Source organism: Caretta caretta, chromosome 1, assembly GCF_965140235.1.
Source record: "Caretta caretta isolate rCarCar2 chromosome 1, rCarCar1.hap1, whole genome shotgun sequence".
NCBI lineage: Eukaryota > Metazoa > Chordata > Testudines > Cheloniidae > Caretta > Caretta caretta.
The window spans coordinates 253,128,601-253,150,793 of NC_134206.1; the positions used below are offsets into that span (position 1 = coordinate 253,128,601).

The 22,193-nt window shown below is 43.3% G+C and overlaps 1 protein-coding gene across 1 annotated transcript in view; it reads right to left on the reverse strand.

The window, feature by feature from the left end:
* The window catches only part of C1H12orf42 (chromosome 1 C12orf42 homolog), a 253,372-nt gene that overhangs the window by 146,609 nt on the left and 84,570 nt on the right, over window positions 1-22,193 (reverse strand). The window contains exons 4-5 of the mRNA XM_048831554.2: window positions 9,741-10,145; window positions 7,852-8,121 (exon numbers count right to left, since the gene is read on the reverse strand). Coding sequence (XP_048687511.2) covers window positions 7,852-8,121; window positions 9,741-10,145 — 675 coding nt within the window. The remainder of the gene's footprint in view (window positions 1-7,851; window positions 8,122-9,740; window positions 10,146-22,193) is intronic.

Sequence of the window (22,193 nt, forward strand, 5' to 3'; positions counted from 1 at the left end):
GAGGAATAAATAAATACCATGAGTGGACATTGTCCAGAGAAGGAGCAAACAGCTATCACCAAGGCCTTCAGTTTCTAAACCCTTCTTGATATTTAGATGATCTTTTATGGCCAACTTTGTGTTAGCGGTTTCTACAAATTCAAGCCCATTAGTGGTTTAATAAAAAAAATTCTGATTCATGTAAAATCATTTAAATGTAGGCAAAAATAAATCCTTCACAAACAAATGATGAAATTTTCCTGAAAAAAAAAAAATTTCACCTGAAGGAAAATTTGGGGATATTTATTATTTTGACCATGGAAAAATGCTACCTAGTTCACAGCTGAAATGGAAAAAATTCTAGCCTGGATCAAGATTTTGTATATACCTTGCTGTTAAGCAATTAAAAAAATTAATTGTGATTAATCACACAATTAATCGCACTGTTAAACAATAATAGAATACCATTTATTTAAATATTTTTGGATGTTTTCTACATGTTCAAATATATTGATTTCAATTATAACACAGAATACAAAGTGTACAGTGCTCCCTTTATATTTATTTTTATTACAAATATTTGCACTGAAAAAACAAAAGAAATTGTATTTTTCAATTCACCTAAGTACTGTAGTGCAATCTCTTTATCATGAAAGTTGAACTTATAAATGTAGAGTTATGTACAAAAAAACTGCATTCAAAAATACAACCATATAAAACTTTGGAGCCTCCAAGTCCACTCAGTCCACTACTTCTTGTTCAGCCAATTGCTCAGACAAACAAAGTTTGTTTACATTTGCAGGAGATAATGCTGCCCGCTTCTTGTTCACAATGTCACCTGAAAGGGAGAACAGGCATTCATATAGCACTGTTGCAGCCGGCGTCGCAAGATATTTACCTGCCAGATGCGCTAAAGATTCATATGTCCCTTCATGCTTCAACCACCATTCCAGAGGACATGCATCCATGCTGATGACGGATTCTGCTTGATAACAATCCAAAGCAGTGCAGACCAAAGCATGTTCATTTTCATCATCTGAGGCAGATGCCACCAGCTGAAGGTTGATTTTCTTTTTTGGTGGTTTGGGTTCTGTAGTTTCCACATCTAAGTGTTGCTCTTTTAAGACTTCTGAAAGCATTCTCCACACCTCGTCCCTCTCAGATTTTGGAAGGCACTTCAGATTCTTAAATCTTGGGTTGAATGCTGTAGCTATCTTTAGAAATTTCACATTGGTACCTTCTTTGCATTTTATCAAATCTGCAGCGAAAGTGTTCTTAAAATGAACCACATGTGCTGGGTCATCATCTGAGATTACTATAACATGAAATATATGGCAGAATGCCAGTAAAATAGAGCTGGAGACATACCATTCTCCCCCAAGGTGTTCAGTCACAAATTTAATTAATGCATTATTTTTTTAATGAGCATCATCAGCATGGAAGCATGTCTTCTGGAATGGTGGCCAAAGTATGAAGAGGCATATGAATGTTTAGCATATCCGGCACATAAATACCTTGCAATGCCAGCCACAAAAGTCCCATGTGAACACCTGTTCTTACTGTCTGATGACATTGTAAATAAGAAGTGGACAGCATTATCTCCTGCAAATGTAAACAAACTTTGTTTGTCTGAGCGACTGGCGGAACAAGAAATAGGACTGAGTGGACTTGGAGGCTCTAAAGTTTTGCATTGTTTTGTTTTTGAGTGCAGTTTTGTAACCAAAAAAAAAATCTACATTTGTAAGTTGCACTTTCATGATAAAGATATTGCACTACAGTACTTGTATGAGGTGAATTGTAAAATACTGTTTCTTTTGTTTATAATTTTTACAGTGCAAATATTTGTAATAAAAAATAATAATATAAAGTGAGCACTGTACACTTTGTAATTGAGATCAATATTTGAAAATGTGGAAAAACATCCAAAAATATTTAATAAATTTCAATTGGTATTCTATTGTTTAACAGTGTGATTAAAACTGCGATTAAACACAATTAATTTTTTAATCGCAATTAATTTTTTTGAGTTAATCGAGTGAGTTAACTGCAATTAATCAACAGCCCTAATATAAAAATATATATCCAACTCAGCAGGTGATTTTAAAGCACTTAGAATAACCCCCCTTTAAAGAGAAAGTGATGTTCAACCTTAACTATAGAATATCTGATATGCTGTTATAATCTTCATGATGAAAATGAACAGTTTCACATAATTCTATTTGTACTGTTTCCCGTCAGTTGAAGATATGATAGAAGAATTATTAGCTGATTTCCCAGTCCTCTAAATGTTCTCTCTCTCCTGGTCATGCAATTGGCCTACATGTTTTGAATTACTGAGAGACAGAGCACTTTTCATATTCTCTTACAGGTCTCTGCATGGTCTTGTCATTAGGCATGGTCTTGTCATTATCATCAAATCCAATGGGACTTTTATTTGAGTATAAAAATATTGGGGTGTGGTCTATTATTTTGGCTATAGAGGAGCAGACAATGTACAGCTCCAAGTTTCTTTGACAAACTGACCGGACTACAAAACCTACTAGTGGTTCTTTCCAATCCAAATAACTTTATTATTAATTTGTGACCAAAACAGATGTTGCTGTCTATTCTAATTAACTAGGATGCCCAAGAGTGTGTGTCATTTCCCCTGTATACACAAGGTGCCAAAGGAAAATCAAGGATAGTTTAAATCCAGATATACAACTTAATCTGCATATGCACCCAAGACTACACAATAGGCATGTTTTATAAATCTAACATAAGGTACTGATATGAACTTCTAAGAAGAGCAAGCATCTTTATCAGAATGACTTTGACTACTGGTGTTATCTTCAGTGTGGATCACATTGTCCTTGGTTAATATTCTGAAAAGAAATAATTGAAGATAATTTTATAAATGGAAACTTACATGAAATTTTGTAAAAATCTCAAATTTTGATGAAAGGTCAAGATTTTCGAGAAAAAATAATCCATTCTTCCCCCCGCCCACATACACACAGTCTCCTTTTTCAACTAGCTCTTGAAGTAACTGAGTCACGATGGAGCTGGAAAAACACGTGGCTGCTACTGATGCTCTTGTTCAAGCAATGGAACAACAAGTCAAGAGAGACTTAAGATAATAGAATCATAGAAACGTAAGACTGAAAGAGACCTCAGCTGGTCACCTATTCCAGCCCCATCTCCTGCCATGCTGAGACAGGTTTATGTATACCTTGACAATCCCTGACAGATTTTTGTCTAACCTGTTCTTAAATGTTCTTTAGTGACAAAGATTCCCCAACTAGAAAGAGAAAGGAAAATCCTGAAGGTTATATAGCCAGGGATACGTTTAGCACAAGGCCTCTAACTACTTGAACTGTGGGATCAGATGTAGATTGTAGTTAGATTATTATTTAATATTTGTATTGCTGTAGCATCTAGAGTTCACAACTGAGATCAGGGCCCCATTGTGTCAGCACTATATAAATGCATAATAAGAGAGTGTCTCTGTCCCGAAGAATTTACAAGGGTGGGAGGGGAAACAGACACACAGAGGCTTGTCAAAGACAGATGAGGAGCAGAACTGGGAAGAGAACCCAGGTTTCCTGCATCATAATCCAGCACTTAAATCAGTGGACCATGATATCATCTATGGCTATAAATATTTGCACACATAGTTACAGTGCAAATTGAGCACACAAACTAAAGATGATGGTTTTTAAAAATCAAGTCCTAAAGGTAGCAGTAGGAACTCATTATTAGGAAGTAATCTAAAAAGGCGGCTGCAAACTGGCTGCAGAATTTCAGGAGATCCCATGGAAGCCATAAGTCTCCCATATTTTAAAAGTGATGGCACTGAACTCTGGATACTGTGGTTAATAATCAGTGTTTTTTAAGCTGCTGACTAGTCCCATTTCAAAGAGGAGTAGATCAACGTCCATTAACTGTTAATATGCATCAGCAGGGTCCATATGGACAATTCGTGCACGGCAGATTTACACCCTAGCTTGGCGTGAACTAATTATGATTTTGCAAACTAATTTTTGTGATATTACAGTGTGCATTTTGATAGGCATATCTGACTCAGAAAACACATAAATGTGTTGGTGGATGTATTAAACATATTTGTTTTGTTTGGCTTTAATGTATTTTGGCATCATTAATGTAATGCAGAGGTGGCCAAACCGTGGCTTGCAAGCCGCATGCAGCTCTTTTACAGTTTAAGTGTGGCTCATGGAGCTCCCCCCATATCCCACCGCATTCTCCACCTACGAGACTGGGGTTGGGGAAGCTCAGGGCTTCTGCCCTGCAGCAGTGTGGTGAGTATAAGGGCTTCTGCCCTGCAGAGAGGGGAGTCTTGGGCCTTCAGCCCTGTGGGAGGTCTTGCTGGAACTCGGGGCTTTAGCAGGAGTGGGGCTGAAGTCCTGAGACCTGGCTGGCACACCCCACAGGGCTGAAACCCCAAATTCTGGCTGACGTGCCCTGCAGGGCTGAAGCCCAGGCTGACACACTCAGCTCTCGAACTTCTGAAGATTATCGTATGTGGCTCAGAGGGTCAGTAAGTTTGGCCACCCCAATGTAATGCATTAGAAAATTATTTTTTCTACTGTAATTATAGAAGTGTACCAACGGCAGCATTCATATGGCGGGTTAGGGGATCCTGTCTCTCCCATCATTTTCAGCAATGATGGTCCTGCCTTTATCTGGTTTTTTTCTTTTATATTCTGTGAAAACTGGAAGGTATAGAAGGATTTAAATGAATTATTATTAATTATTATTATTATTATTAATAATAATAAAATAAATTTCTAAAATATTTTGTGAAGTGGAAGAAATCTTGAGAAATGTCTAAAATTTTCATGAAAACATAGAATTTCTCCATGTTCTCTGATTCCTAATTTCTGTCACTTACAATCACATTGTGAATTTTCAAATGTTAGGAATCATTTTAAATAAGATGTTTTCCCCCCCTGAGGGTTTTAGTAGCATACCAAAAGAAAAGAAAAGAAAAGAAAAGAAAAGAAAAGAGAAGAAAAGAAAAGAAAAGAAAAAGTCAGAAGCAGGACTATTTTATGTACATTACTCAACAGATATGCTCCCTCTGTGTAATCCAGTCACATTTGTTTAATTATAAAAATAAGTTTTTAAGACTTCTTACTTCCATCAGCTTTACAGAGCTAATACCTGCACTGCGTCTTTAAGCCGGGGTGGGGGGTGGCTGTTGTCCAGCTTGTTGAGGGAGAAGGAACAGTGTTACGGGTGGGACGGGGGAGAGGTGCTCAGAAGCTGCTGCAAAAGGGAATGAGTCAGCATGGGGATGCTGATTCATGGGACTGGAAGGGCTGAGGAGTTTAAAAGGCGCAAGCCTGGCTGGGAGAACCCCTTTTGCCCGGAGCAGGGGAAGCAGCACCCACCTTCCTGCCCCTTGATGTGGCAAAGTACCAGGTTTGGTCAGGACCTGCTGTGAGCATCACACTAGCCGCTCCTTTTTAGGGGGCTGGGAAGGAATTTTTCCCTCATCACCCGTTTGGCCTAGGTGGAGTGGGGTGGGTTTCGCCTTCCCCACAGTGGGTTCAGGAAGGGCTTTGTTATGGTGAGTAGGGAAGGGACTTAGGCAACAATGTCATAACTCATGATGTAAGTGTGGAGCGGATGTCCAGTGCAGGTACTCCATAGGAAGGATATATAGCGACCGGATAAATGGCTTCGTAAAGGACTTAAAACAGCAGAACAGGAGGGTTCAGGGCTCCTATGACTAATACGGCAGGGAGTCAACCCCATTTCTTATAGCCCACCTTAACCCTTGTTCGAAGGGGGGATGATAAGGTCCCAGCAATGTATTGGCTGGGAGACCTGGACAGAAAAAGTGGGGGCTGGCGGAACCCCCCCTCCCCTTCAGATAGATATTGAATGAACATGGAGTACCTGCACTGTACACTTTTATCTACTGGATAGTCCCAGACATCTAATAAAATAGCTGCAGCCTGATTAAAACGTATCAAGGGTTTCCTGTCCTTCTTTCCATATAGCTGGACAGTGCTGGCTTTTTTCTGGCTCACACATCAACAAAACAGTTAACTAAGTTCTGATTGCAGAACCTTAATTTTGGGTGGTAATGCATTAGCCAGAAAGAACACTGCTTGACTTCGAGACTGCAGGTTACATTTGGAAGGTGGCAGTTAGAAAAGATCATCCTTTTACTCATCTTGATATGGAACATTCAGAGGCAAACCTGGAATTCTAGTGTAAATTTTGAAGTGTTTTTCTGTACTTTAAATTTGTGACTTTAATAACTGATTGAAAGATATGCTGTAAAGATATGCAGTTAATGTGACACTCATTTTTCTTCCCAACAAAAAGGATATGATGTTCAATCTTGCACACCATGTCATATCAACTCACAGTTACTGGAAGCCATTGTTTCCTTAGGAAACCAGGGCAACCAGCATTTACAATATGTACCTCCTGTTGTAACAATTGACAAAGCTCAGGGCCTAACAATGGTGCATGGATGTGCAGTGACATTTTGTAAATGTGGACTACACAGGAAAATGAACACCAACAAAAATCAGCTGAACTATAGTGCAGAATATTAGAGGCTTAAATGTATCAGTGCCAATGCCTAGAATGATACGCTGTAATACAGTTGCAGTGACTTAAATTTTATTTTGGGCCTCGTCTTGTTCCCTGCTAACATAGAAGGTAGCCTGTCTATATATCATATAATATATATTACTACTGTAGCCATAAAACATGTCAAAATGCAATCTCCATTGCCAGATAGAAACAGTCTATGAATAAATCATAGCCTAGAAGTAAGGGACTACTTACAATATGAAGTAACCTTAGTACCATACTGGACTTAGACAAGCACATGTAAGTCTTTCTACTTTCCCCCAAATATCAAGATCCCAACAGATCCAAAAAAAGCAAGTACAATGCACAGAAATCAAATACATCTCGTAAATGTTCTCCATAGTGCTAGGTTGATTTAATAGGGGCTACTGTATCCTAGAAATGGTGACATTACCTACAAATTAAACTGCTGTTTACGGACAATCTGAGTTTGTTGCTATTACATACTACACAGCATATAATGAACTGTAGTGAGTCTCCAATTAATTAGAGTTTCTTTCACCATAAATTGTCATCAGGATTTAGATTCAAGGATTTTAAGGCCGGTAAGGACCAATGCGATCATCTTTGACCGTAGTGATCATTGTTTCTCAGTGCATAAAGCAAAAGGCTTTAGACTTAATTTAATTATGAGTTACGCAACAACACACAGAGGAAACTCACTGAAATAGCATCTAATTGAATTCAATATTTCATTTTCCTTCACTTCATTCCTGCATCATTAACATTTGATCATACTGTATTTTGTGGCATTTAGCTTCATTTAAAACAGTAACCTTCAAAATGAAGATGATTATTTAAAAAAAGAAACATTTAAGTTAAAAGATGGGAGTTCTCCTTGGCAAAAGAAAAAGGCTTTATATTAAAAAAAACAAAAAACCCACGTAGCAAAGTGGCACGCGATACACCAGATTCCCATTGTGAAGCTCAAATTCTTCACAACACTGGGAGACATCACAGAACAAAAAAATACTATTAGAGCTGTTTCAAAAGGAACATTTTTGGCTAGGATAGAGACTTTTGACATTATTTATTAGGTTTAAAAATGCTTCACAAAAGCCTAACAATGGTCCTGTGGAAACCACTACATCTGAGGCACTTTCTGTTGTTATGTGCAGGCATTGATTTGAAGATGGCCGGCATTCGTGGAACAATTCCCTCACAGCAGTCAATGCAAGTGAGCATTCATACACATACAAGCAAAAGCCTGTGAACAAACCATATGGAAACAGGAGAAAAAAATAAACATTTATTAACCTCTTTGTGGGGAGATCGGTGGAAGAACAGGCCAGTGGTGCAGGAGACGGTCATGCCAAATTTCTACGAAAGAAGGTGCTTGCCCTGAGCATTTTTTCACAGAATATGATGAAGCCTGGAGAATGTTTGCAGTGCCATGGTAACTGGAGCTGTTCAGACTGGGGCTCAGAAAGCCACTGCAGTAACCACTTGCCACCAACAGAGAGCCTGGATGTAGAATGGGTTGGTTGGAGGTTTGGCTACTGCTACTGGCTGCTTCAAGTTCTGTGTCTGAGGAAGCCATTGCAGACATGGAAAAAGAGGAAGAGTGAACCTGAGAAAGAGGTGTGCTGGTTGCACTGGAAAGTTTTCTAGAAAAATCTGTAAAATAGATATTTTGTTAAGTACCTGTGCAAATATATACAGAAACACACTGCTATTTTCTCGGTGCACATGTAGTTTATATAACTCTCACTATATATACATAAAATATATATAGAATAAATTGTATCAGCAAGGGACACATCACTCATGAGTCAGGCTACGTTTTAGTCATGGGTATTTTCAGTAAAAGTCATGGACAGGTCACGGGCAGTAAACAAAAATTCACCGCCCGTGACCTGTCCATGACTTGCACTATATACCCCTGACTAAATCTTGGGGGGGGGGCAGCCCAGGGTGTGCCACGGGTGCTCATGGGGGAAGCCAGGAGCACCACAAATGCTCTGGGGGGAGCAGCCCAGAACCCCTGCTGGTGCTGAGGGGTGAGGGGTTGGCAGGGTTGGCAGGCAACTTACCCTAACCAGGCTCAGTGTGGCTTCCTGGAAGCGGTGATATGTGTCCCTCCCTCAGCTCTTGGGTGGTCTTCACGCTGCCTCCGCCCCAAGCACCAGCTCCACAGCTCCCATTGGCCGGGAACCGTGGCCAATGGGGGCTGCGGGAGTGGTGCCTGCAGGCAGAGGCAGCGCGTGGCCTCCACCTAGGAACTGAGGGAAAGAAATGTCACCACTTTTTTTTTTGTGGTGCTTACCTGAGGTAAGCACCACAAAAGCCCTCACCCCCTCCCGTGCCTCAGCCCTGAAACCCCTCCCACACCCAAACTCCCGCTGCTGCTGGCGGGGAGGGGCAGCGGAACAAGTCTGCCCCAGCAGCAGCTGGTGTGGCTGGCCCAGAGGCTGCCCGAGCTGCTCAGGCAGCCTCCGGGTCTGCCGCTCTGGCTGCTGCAAAAGTCCCAGAAGACCCGGAAAGTCACAGAATCCGTGACTTCTGTGACCTCCGTGACAAACTCGCAGCCTTACTCATGAGTGACAAAGACACAAATAATCTCTGCAAGTCATCCAAAGTGAGTGCTGATAATGTCTTTGTACCATGTGAGCCCTAAAATGGTTTATCCATCCTCAGCAAGGTTTGAAACACCATCCCCCTTACATTGCACATGTTCATCAGTGACTCAGTGGGGTTACTTTAGTGAATAAGCATTCTTCACTGGGAGTCAGGGTTGTAGAATCAAGCCCTTTATTTTTGCAGTTTGATTTCTTTTCCTTGTCATTAGTCCTAACATGCAGAGAACATGAGTATCCTTAAGAATTGAATTTGATTCCTTATCAGGTTTCAAAGACAGGAGCGTTTAGCACTCCAAAGGCTCTTGGAAGGGGGAGAGGGGGGAGTGGAAAATCAAAGAAGTTGAATATTGAATTATTTAATTTGCAACAGAAAATATGGTGACTCTTCAACTGGTTTTGGAAGCATGTTACACAGGATAGTTGATTCAAACATTTCTTAATATATCATCTATCCACCTACAGTACTAGTCCCTATCTTGCTGAAGATTAGGCTAAAAGTAAAATGGAGTAAATGAATACTGGTAGAAAAATATGAGAGAGACAGGAATTTATATATATAGTACATACCTGACCAGTCAGTTTCTCTGTCAAAGCTGAACAGTGTCTGGTTGCTCTTTATACTTGAAGTCGGCCTACCGAAATCTGAGGGAGTGTGTTCTGTTTCAGAAAGTAATGGAGAAACACTGTCCCAAAGCTTGTCTAACTCATCTAACTCTATATCTTTGTCCATTTCTGTGTTAGTCCATAAGAGCTCAGGTTCTTTGGGTTCTTTTTTCTTTTCTTCTGTTCCAATAGTCTGTGTTAAAGGGGTCTCCTGGTTTCTAACTGATGGAGTAGGTGGGTGGTTAATTGCTTCAGCCAGATCTTCCTCGCTGGAAGCCAAACTTGGTGGAGGTAATTTTGGAACTTTATATTCATGGTGAATGGGTATATTCGTTTGCACAACCTGTTTCTGTCCTCTTCTAAAACAGACTGAAATGGAGAAAAAATAAGTTAAAATACACACTTTAGTATTACATTTACCAAGCTGCAGCAGAATTAAGCCAGATGGATAATTAACTGTTTCATGAGAGTGTTACCAGCTCTCATGCTATTTGGTGATTTTCTTAAAGACACAGCTACTGGGATCAGGCTGCTGCCCGAGAATCTCAGATTTCATTTTAAATAAAAAGTATGTTTCTAGCTTGCAGTTGTGGAGAAAAGCCTCAAAACATGAATCTTGAACTCTCTAACACCAGAAGGCAAATAAAAAGAACACAAAATGTATTATTTTGAAAACTTTCATTATTTTTAAGCCAAGCTCATAATTTTGGGAGGGCCTGGCCTGACTCATGATTTCTTAATTCCTGGAGTTGGCCATGCTTTGGTTCTGAGGATCAAATTTTCAAAAACAGCCTCTAAATTTGTGATGCCAATTTTCAGCATGCAATCAAGTTGCATACATCAAATTCTGTGCGGTGTGCACCAAGAGCACCTGCATACATAAATCAAGCAGTTGGATTTCTAGCTGTCTTGAGTTTTTGCATGGTTGCAGGTTGTTTTTTTTTTTTTTTTCACATGAATTTGGTTGTTATTGACTTGACCCAAAGCCCAAAGAATTTAACTAGAGTCTTTCCATCAACTTTAACAGGCACTGGATCATGCCCTAAGTGAGACAGAGAATTGACAGCTCAGGAAACTGCAGTCTTTTTATCCAGAGCGTAAGTACAACCCACCCAATGGCAATGTAAGTTTTTGCACACTGCCTCAACACTGAGTTGGAGGAAGACCCCCCCCCCACCCTCAGTCAAAATCTTTAATAGATTAAATACCTAGCTAATTTTAATATGGCAGTATCATAATTACAATACTTAGGAGAAAACACTAAGTCATAAATATTAATGCTTATATTTAGAACTGCAAAAATTAAATATATTCTTGATGCATTCAAAAGTTATATATTTTATAACCCCGATACATCAATGTATTTACACATGTACTTAAGTACCTTATTGAATCAGGACCTAAAGCATTTAAACATGCACTTAAAGTTAAACATGTGCTGAAGCATGTCCATTCCTATTCAGGACAACACTTAGACCAGGGGTGCACAAAATACGGCCTGCGGGCTGGATACGGCCCATCTAACATTTCTGTCCGGCCCGCCATGACTCTGGTGGTGCAGCGGGGCACTCAGGCAGGCTGCATGCATGCCGTGGCCCCATGCTGCTCCCGGAAGTGGATGGCTGCTGCTGGCATGTCTCTGCATGCCCCTTGGGGTAGCGGGGCAGCAGGCCTCCATGCGCTGCCCTCGCCCCCAGCACTGTCCTCACAGCTCCCATTGGCTAGAGCTGTGGGGGTGGTACTTATGGGCGGGGACAGAAATGTGGGCGCCTAGAGGCTGAATTTGAACAGCCAGAGATCAGGGCTATTAGAGGGGCGCAGTGCGGGGCCATAAGGATCAGGGATGCCTTGAGGCAGCAATCTGAAGCTGAAAGCCACTAATATTTGTTGCTATGCTCGGGAGTGCAGTGCTTGTAATGCTAGGAGGTGGTTTTGATTGGTGCAGATGATGCACTATGAAGGTTTAAGAAAATTGCCTGTAGCTTTGCAGGGCTCTGTTTGCTTTCAGTTAATGGAATAAAGATCGCTTTCAAACCAACACAACACTTTTATTAAAAAACAACAACCGGAGAAGAGAGGCAAACAAAAAAACACATCAGCACTGAGGGGGATGGAGGAAGGGAGGGTCCAAGTAGGAGGTGGGGTCTCAGGACGGTTAAAGATTTGTGTATGTCCAGGTATTATATCCAACCTTCTCCTTTGGAGTAGAGTGCAGGGGGTGCTGTACTTCAGCAGGGATAAACTGCAGAGGGATGGGTGTTCAGTGCAGTGGGTACTGGAAGTCCGCAGGGCTGGACTGTGATGGGGCAGAGCGGAATGCAGCGGGTACAGACTGGAGCTAGGAGATTGATAAGACTGTGTTGGCAGTATCTTGGGGGCACATGGGAGCGTTTTGTGACAGCAGCTGTAGGGGAGGGGGGGTTCAGAGCTGCTCAGTTTGCAGTGCTAGTAGCACCTGGAATGTGTCCACTTGGCAGTCCATAACTTTTAAGAACTGCTCCGTGGCTTTGTTTTGGCGCGCTGCATTCTCCTTTCAGTCCCTCTTCTCGCTGTCATGCCACTCCTTCAATTTCTGTTTTTCGGCCGCAGAGTGCATCATGACAGCACACAGAAAGTCCTCTTTAGTACTTCATGGCCGCTTTCTAATTCTGCACAGCTGTGCAGCCAATGATAATGAAGAGGGAGGTGGGGCTCCCAAGGTCATAGCTGTGAAGCCTTATAATCATTACTGTCCCCACATTTTCCACAGGCTGTGCTCATTATGGAAGATATCTTGCTGCTGAGCATGAGCAGAGAATTAAGGGAGGGTCTTCTCCAAGACTGCAGCTTTCTCCCTGGCCCTTATGCAGCTCACCTGTGTGCAACAATGGTCCCTGCCAAGTGATGGCAGAGTGGCATGGGAAAGTTACCCTTAATGGGGCAAGAAACAAAGAAGCTCTGCAAAAGAACCTGCAGCAGCAGATTGCCCAGTATCTCCATGAGAGTTTTGTGGAGATCTCTGAGGCAAATTCCCATGAAATGGCAGAGTCAACACCCTGTTCCGCCACTCAGACAACCAGGCATGTGGCAGTACATGCATCATACAGACAAGCCTGCTTTCTGCAACCCTCCTGCCCCCAACAACTTGCTTTAGCGATTCCCAAAATCAAAGCCACTTACCAGGGGTCTCCTGTCCTGTTTGTGCTTCACCAAGCTCTGACAGCTGTGACTGGCTAGCCTCCTCTGGAGTAGAAAAGAGCTCCCGGCTGTGTGCATCTCTGACCTCTGAGTCATCCACTGCCTCTGGGTCCACCTCCCGCTTCACATCCTCATCCAATATTTCCTTCTCCTGGCTCAGTCCACTCTCAGCTGGCACATGAGCCACTGAAGTATCCACAGGGGCCTCCGCAGTGGAGGTGGGGTTGCCGCTGAGTATCGCGTCCAGCTCTTTGTAGAACCAGCAGCTCGTGGGCACAGTACCGGAGCAGTGGTTTGCTTCCCACACCTTGTGCTAGGCATTCCACAGCTCATTCGCTTTGACCCTGCACTGCAGAGTCATGGCTCCTTTCTGTCATACATCGTGAAATCTGCCTGTAGGTATCATCATTCCTACGGCTGGAGTGCAGCTGGGACTGGACAGCCTCCTCTCCCCAAAAGCTGATGAGGTCCAGCAGCTCGGCATTGCTCCAAGTGGGGGAGCAGGCCTGGTCACCTGGAAAGATGCGCTGAGACCACTGTACGCATCAGCAAGCAAACAGGAAGGGGACTTTCAAAATTCCCAAGGAACTTAAGGGGTGGGGCTCACAGTTGGTCACCTGAGGGCAGGGCAGCAGAGTTCAAACTGATGACCAGAGAGGCGAGAACAGGCATTGGGGGACACCTCCTGGAGGCCAATTGCAGCACTGTAATCGCCAATGTATCTACACTGGCACAGCGTCATTGTAGCCCCCAGCGCAGAAAGCCATATGCCTATTGTCATGGTGGTTTTTTTACAGCACTGCAACTGTGCAGTTTCTGCACACTAAGTGGCTTGGCAGTGTGTGCACCTTGGGAGTTACAGCACAGAAAGCTGTTTTACTGCACAGAAACTTGTCAGTGTAGACAGGACCTATGTCACTAATAGAAAAACACCTTCTAAAAGCAATAGATATTTCTCTAATTAAATTATTAATTGCTATCAGCAGCCCAGAAGTCTTCAGCCTTTTGGCACCCTACACTTTTTTTAATTGTTAGAGCATTTGTTAAGACAATAGTTATCTGTATGTTGATGTGCCAGACTTTGGAAACTAGTGGCAACCTGGATATTAAGAGTCTAATCTTGCAAAGAACTGAATGCCCTCAACTCCCATTCAATTCAACAGGAGTTGAAGGAATGTGGGAATTTACTGGAATTTTTCAGCACTTTCCAGGATGCGGCTGTATTTATCTGACAGATTTTAGATTGAAACTGTACAGCTTGCTTGCAGCATTACTCATTAATACTAAAGCGGGTTTAAAATACTTATCTGGAGGAGCTGTCAAAAATGTTCCTTCTGCAAATTAAAAATAACAAGAACAAAGCTCTAAAAATGGTGTGTCATAGCCCAAGAGAAATATAAACATAAAAATGGAAACAAACACAAACACTTGGAAGCATATTAATTGTTAGCAATATGTCATGGATCTGTTTGTAATGTATTTTTGGAATTAGAATCACAATTGGTGTAAAATGTATGTTCAAACTAAGCTTTTGGATGCAAGCACCTGTGAAGTGGTCAGCAAAATAAATGTGACAGCCCTATTCTTACACTAAAATAATTCACTGTGTATAGAGCGAACATAATCATCTACGCTTGATTAATTAGGTTTGTAAGTATTGTTCAAAAACTAAACAATATTTCTAAAGATTTCAGTAGTTCAAAGATTGCCCTGTGGCCATCTGACTAATACATCTTCCAGCACACACAGTTTACAAGCATTTTTCTTCCCAATATGTTGTCTTTGGTTGGTGCGACATTGTTTGAGTGCAGGTCTATTTGGGTCAAAGTGGTTTTCTTCACATCACAGCAGTGGTGCTGAGTACAGCACTTTGACCAAACATCTTCCATGTCATTTCAATCAAAGGCACATGATGCTTCCTGGTGACCAATCAGGAATGGTCCAGCATTCTAACAGAGGGTCATATTGGCAATCCACGCTTTCTTAATGACAGGCATTGTTCAAGACAAACAAAAGCATGGTCCTGAATATTAACATGTGGCCTTGTGTAAAGGTCAGCTGTATGTTACATTTATCATATTTCAAAAACAGGGGGGAAAGCATTTTACAAATTCTGTCAAAACCCACTAGTGTAAGAATAAATTTACAAACTGACAGCTGATGCAAACATAGCAAACTATTTTGAATGATTTGCTTTATGAAAACAACTTTGCAATCCTTTGAAGCTGCAGTAACAATTCTGAGAGTGAACTTAAGACAATGCATATGGTTCCTTGCTTCTCTCTGGTGGGGGGGTTATTTTAATTATGTTGTCCAATTAAAAAAATAATGTAATAATCTGTAATAATTAGACTGAAAATGGTTCCCTTTAACAGGAAGGACTTCCATAAAAATCCCTGTAGATTAGTATTTGCTGAATATTAACCAAGATCATGTAGTCACAATAAGTGCTCTGTTTCATGAGGAATAAATAAATATATATATGCTTCTCACTTGTAAAGCTGTTAGAAATTTTACATGACTGGAACACAGTACATCGTGGTAAAATCTTAGATGTGATCCTGGAATAGAGCCTTGTAAATGTCAGTGGCATTACTCAGATGAATAACTGTTTGTCAGTGAAAGAGGTTCATAGTTTAGCCCTTAGAAGGCATGGAAGGAACAAATTCTTTTCAAGCAATTTACTGAACTTTTAAGTAAAATTAACATAGTACAAAAAGATGCTATCAATAATATTGGTGTTCATTTAATTTATCAAATTAAATGGTTTGATTCATTTATTCAATATACAGATTTCTCTTTAATTTTATGGTGCCCCAAGCTAGTTAAGAGCCTGTATGGGATTATTTATTTAATATTTATAAACCCTTCTTTATCCAGGTTTTCAATTTATAATACAGTAGAAACACAAAGTCACTTTTAAAGTGAAATTTTGCACGCAACATGTCGTTTTAAATTCAAATTATTTTTTAAAAATTGGCTTTAGTTGGTGTGGTTACTTTTTCTGGCAGTCATGAGATGGAGAAGAAAGGGACTGTGATGCTTCCAGATCATTTTTACATGCTTAGCTTAAAACCACCAGTTTTTGTAAATAATTTTGTTTCACAGGTGAAGGGCTAAAGTCTGGCTTTGCCCAAAGCTCTGGGTATGGTGCAGTATGTTGTGCTACCCTAGAAGCAGTGGGGAAAATATTGTAACTGAAACTGCCATAGATTCACAGATTTTAAGGCCAGAGAGGCTCCTGATCAGCTACTTTGACATTCTGCTTAATACAGGCTGCAAAATTTCACTAAGTGGTCCCTGCATCAAGTCCATACCTTCTAGTGAAACTAGAGTGCACCTTTTAGAAAGATATTCAGTCTTGATTTAAAGACTTTGGGTGATGAAGAATCTACCACATCCCTAGTTAAGGTGCTTCCATGGCCAATGATCCTCACTGTTGAAAATGTCCTCCTTATTTCCAATCTGAATTCGTCTAGCTTCAGCTTCCAGCCTTCGGAACTTATTATTCCCAATCACAACCCTTCCTCCCAGTTTCTCCCTGCGCTGATGGAGACATACCAAACCCATACCTGTCAAAGGGAGTCCAGCCTCTGCTCAATTCCTGTCCCTTCCCAACCATGTTGTGTGGGAGCTGGGAGCTCTATACACACTGCTGCTTCATGGTGCTACCTACAATATAGGCAGTCAGTGCAGGACTTACTTCTATTATATACGTCTGGGGCACAGAAGACGTCGAAAATCCACAGCCAAAGACAAAATATTCAGAATTTGAGGGGGTTGCTTTTAGCACATTTTGTTACAAACACAAATATAAGCTCATTTCAGCCTCACACGGACATATTTCATGAATTTATGGCTAGATAATAGGCGCATTCTGAGCCCATTTTTGTGAAGCAAACCTACAGCCAAACCAGGGCCGCTCAAGCAGCTGCACTGACTCATGTGGGGCCTATTTCCAATCGTCCCTTAAGTCAGGTCTCCAGGCAGAGTTCCTCTAGGCCACATCCATTGGCTTCCTAGATGCCTTTGAGGAGCAGTGGCACTGACCGGGGTTCTCTGCTCAGTGTCCCACTCTGGATCCCTGCTTTTGACCCTCTGACCCTCACTCCTGCCCCTGTTTTTTCATTTGTTGTCCCCCATGATCATTTGATGCCTGGGTCCAGTGGCTCCTCCCATTAGGCAGGGGGGGAGTGGGTGGCCTTTAGAGCCTCAGTAGGTGCACTGACTCATCTGTGAAGCAGAACCTGCTGTGACTCATCCCTCAGGCCTGCGGCTGCAGACTATTCTTGGGCAGGGCCAGGGTCAGATGACCCACCCAGGCACAAGTATTCCATTCTCACTGACATACCCACAAGTTCGTCTCTGCAACAGCTTCACACAGCTAGGAACCCTCTTCGTGCCTTACGATGTTACAGACTCCCCAGGCTTCCAGTCTGCCCCCCAATCCTGTCCCTGTTCTTGCCCCAGCCTTGTTCCAACACACTTCAGCCTTGTCCGTACCCTATTCCAACCCCTCTCCAGCCCTGTTCCTGACCCACTCTAGCACTGCACCCACCTCCTGACACCCAGACCCTTGGACTGACTTCAACCCAGCTTTGACCTTTGGCCTGCATCCAGACTCCAACTACAATCATTATTTGGCTTGTCTACAGACTCTGAGCCTGGTTCTGACCCATGGCCTGTCCCTGGACCACAGTTTCAGAGCTGCCGTTGGCTCGGTCCCAACTCTACTTCTGGCTTCGACCCTTGGTACCTCTTCTCCACCACCACTCCAACCACCAGGTCTGACCACCTAGACCCAGAGCCCGACAATTTTTCAAGTGAAACTGGAATTCACAGTAAGTGAATGGTGGCTTTGAAATTGGAATTTTGGCAGGCTTTCATTCTGAAGTTAGCTATTGCATCAAATTTCACAGGAAAGCAAAGGCTGAAGAGTGCAAAGTTGCCCAAAACAGAGTGACAAATAATTCCCTTTGAAATATTGCAGAAAATCTTACACCAGCTCTGTGGTTTTATTTCAAAAAGAGACACTATGGCCATGTCTACACTACGAAATTAGGTTTTGTAGAAAGCATTTTTATACAGTAGATTGTGTTTCAGAGTAACAGCCGTGTTAGTCTGTCTTTGCAAAAAGAAAAGGAGTACTTGTGGCACCTTAGAGACTAACCAATTTATTTGAGCATGAGCTTTCGTGAGCTACAGCTCACTTCATCGGATGCATACCGTGGAAACTGCAGAAGACATTATATACACACAGAGACCATGAAACAATACCCCCTCTCACCCCACTGTCCTGCTGGTAATAGCTTATCTAAAGTGATCATCAAGTTGGGCCATTTCCAGCACAAATCCAGGTTTTCTCACCCTCCGCCCGCCCCCACACAAACTCACTCTCCTGCTGGTAATAGCCCATCCAAAGTGACCACTCTCTTCACAATGTGTATGATAATCAAGGTGGGTCATTTCCAGCACAAATCCAGGTTCTCTCACTCCCTCACCCCCCTCCAAAAAACCACACACACAAACTCACTCTCCTGCTGGTAATAGCTTATCAAAAGTGACCACTCTCCCTACAATGTGCATGATCATCAAGGTGGGCCATTTCCAGCACAAATCCAGGTTTTCTCACCCCCCCCCCCCCCCATACACACACAAACTCACTCTCCTGCTGGTAATAGCTTATCTAAAGTGATCATTAAGTTGGGCCATTTCCAGCACAAATCCAGGTTTTCTCACCCTCCGCCCCCCCCCCCCCCACACACACACACACACACAAACTCACTCTCCTGCTGGTAATAGCCCATCCAAAGTGACCACTCTCTTCACAATGTGTATGATAATCAAGGTGGGTCATTTCCAGCACAAATCCAGGTTCTCTCACTCCCTCACCCCCCTCCAAAAAACCACACACACAAACTCACTCTCCTGCTGGTAATAGCTTATCAAAAGTGACCACTCTCCCTACAATGTGCATGATCATCAAGGTGGGCCATTTCCAGCACAAATCCAGGTTTTCTCACCCCCCACCACCCCCATACACACACAAACTCACTCTCCTGCTGGTAATAGCTTATCTAAAGTGATCATTAAGTTGGGCCATTTCCAGCACAAATCCAGGTTTTCTCACCCTCCGCCCCCCCCCCCCCCCCACACACACACACAAACTCACTCTCCTGCTGGTAATAGCCCATCCAAAGTGACCACTCTCTTCACAATGTGTATGATAATCAAGGTGGGCCATTTCCTGCACAAATCCAGGTTCTCTCACCCCCTCACCCCCCTCCAAAAACCACACACACAAACTCAATCTCCTGCTGGTAATAGATTGTGTGTGTCCCCACATAAATGCTCTAAGTGCATTTAGTCGGTGGAGTGCATCCACAGTATCGAGGCAACCGTCAACTTCTGGAGCGTTGCACTGTGGGTAGCTATCCCACAGTTCCTGCAGTCTCTGCCGCCCATTTGAATTCTGGGTAGAAATCCCAATGCCTGATGGGGCAAAAACATTGTCACGGGTAGTTCTGAGTACATATCATCAGGCCCCCCTTCCCTCCCTCCTTCCATGAAAGCAAGGGGAGACAATCGTTTTGCGCCTTTTTTCTTGAGTTACCTGTGCAGACGCCATACCATGGCAAGCATGGAGCCCGCTCAGCGAACTGTCACCGTATGTCTCCTGGGTGCTGGCAGACGTGGTACTGCATTGGTACACAGCAGCAGTTTATTGCCTTTTGTCAGCAGACAGTGCAGTATGACTGGTATCCGTCGTCGACGTAGTCCTGGGTGCTCTTTTAACCGACCTCGATGAGGTCAGGGGTGCCTGGGCAAACATGGGAATGACTCAGCCAGGTCATTTCCCTTTTAAGTTTCGTCTCATGGCGATTGAGTCCTACTGGCAGTGCACTGTCTTTTAATCAGCAGCCAGGAGACGATGATGGCCAGCAGTCATACTGCGCCGTCTTCTGCCGAGCACCCAGGACATGACGATGGCCAGCCATCGTACTGCACAGTCTGCTGACAGCAAGATGTATAAAGATAGATGAAGTGGATCAAAACAAGAAATACACCAGATTTTTTTTGTATTCATTTTCTCCTCCCTCCCTTTGTGAAATCAACAGTCTGCTAAACCCAGGGTTTTGAGTTCTATCCTTGAGGGGGCCATTCTGTTTCTCCTTGATGCAAAGCCACTCCCTTTGTTGATTGTAATTCCCTGTAAGCCAACCCTGTAAGCCATGTTGTCAGTTGCCCCCCCTCCATCAGAGCAACAGCAGACAATCGTTTCACGCCCTTTTCCCTGGATTGCCCGAGCAGATGCCATAGCACAACAAGCAAGGAGCCTGTTCAGCTCACCGCAGCCTTTATGACCATTGTAAACACCTCACGCATTATCATGCAGTTTATGGAGGACCAGCACCTGAGAAACCAGGCGAGGAGGCAACGGCAGTGCGGTGATCAGGACATGAACACAGATTTCTCTAAAACCGCGGTCCCCAGCAATTTGGAGATCATGGTGTCACTGGGGCAGACTCATGCCATGGAACGCCGATTTTGGGCCCGGGAAACAAGCACAGAGTGGTGGGACCGCATAGTGTTGCAGGTTTGGGATGATTTCCTGTGGCTCCAAAACTTTCACATGCATATGGGCATTTTCATGGAACTTTGTGACTTGCTTTTCCCCTGCCCTGAAGCACAAGAATACCAAGATGAGAGCAGCCCTCACAGTTCACAAACGAGTGGTGATAGCCCTGTGGAAGCTTGCAACACCAGACAGCTACCAGTCAGTCGGTAATCAATTTGGAGTGGGGAAATCTACTGTGGGGGTTGCTGTGATGCAAGTAGCCAACGCAATCATTGAGCTGCTGCTATCAAAGGTAGTGACTCTGGGAAATGTGCAGGTCATACTAGTGGCTTTGCTGCAATGGGATTCCCTAACTGTGGTGGGGCTATAGACGGAACACATATCCCTATCTTGGGACCAGACCACCAGGGCAGCCAGTACATAAACCGCAAGGGGTACTTTTCAGTGGTGCTGCAAGCACTGGTGGATCACAAGGGACATTTCACCGACATCAATGTGGGATGGCCGGGAAAGGTTCATGACGCTCGCGTCTTCAGGAACTCTGGTCTGTTTAAACGACTGCAGGAAGGGATTTACTTCCCAGACCAGAAAATAACTGTTGGGGATGTTGAAATGCCTATAGTTATCCTTGGGGACCCAGCCTACCCCTTAATGCCCTGGCTCAAGAAGCCGTACACAGGCACCCTGGACAGTAGTCAGGAGCTGTTCAACTATAGGCTGAGCAAGTGCAGAATGCTGGTAGAGTGTGCATTTGGACATTTAAAGGGTCGCTGGTGCAGTTTACTGACTCAGTCAGACCTCAGCAAAACCAATATTCCCATTGTTATTGCTGCTTGCTGTGTGCTCCACAATCTCTGTGAGAGTAAGGGGGAGACATTTATGGCGGAGTGGGAGGTTGATGCAAATCGCCTGGCCGCTGAATACGCACAGCCAAACACCAGGACGGTTAGAAGAGCACAGCAGGAAGAGCTGAGCATCAGAGAAGCTTTGAAAACCAGTTTCATGACTGGCCAGGGTACTGTGTGACACTTCTGTTTGTTTCTCCTTGATTGCCTCTAAATTCCCTGTAAGCCACCTGCCCTCCCCCCTTCGATCACAGCTTGCTTGCAAAGGAAATAAAGTCACTATCGTTTCAAAAGCATGTATTCTTTATTAATTGATTATAAAAATAGGGAGATAACTCACAAGGTAGCCCGGGTGGAGTGTGGGAGGAGGGTAGGAGGGAAGGAAAAGGCCACTTTAAAACTTCTTGAATGACAGCCTTCTGTTGCTTGGGCTGTCCACTGGGGTGGAGTGGTTGGGTGCCCGGAGCCTCCCCTTCTGCATTCCTGGGCATCTGGGTGAGGAGGCTATGGAACTTGGAGAGGAGAGAAGGCGGTTAAACAGGGGCTGCAGCAGCAGTCTGTGATCCTGCTGCCATTCATGAACCTCCACCAGATGCCGGAGCATGTCCATTTGATCCTGCAGTAGCCCCAGCATTTCCTCATACCTCCTCTGATCTTCCTGCCGCCACCTTGCCTCACGTTCATCAGCCACTTTCCTGTACTCTGCTATTGTGTCCCTCCACACAGCTCTGTCAGTGCTGGACGACTGCATGAGCTCAGAGAACATTTCATCGCGTGTGCGTTTTTTTTGCAACCTTATCTGAGGTAGACTTTGGG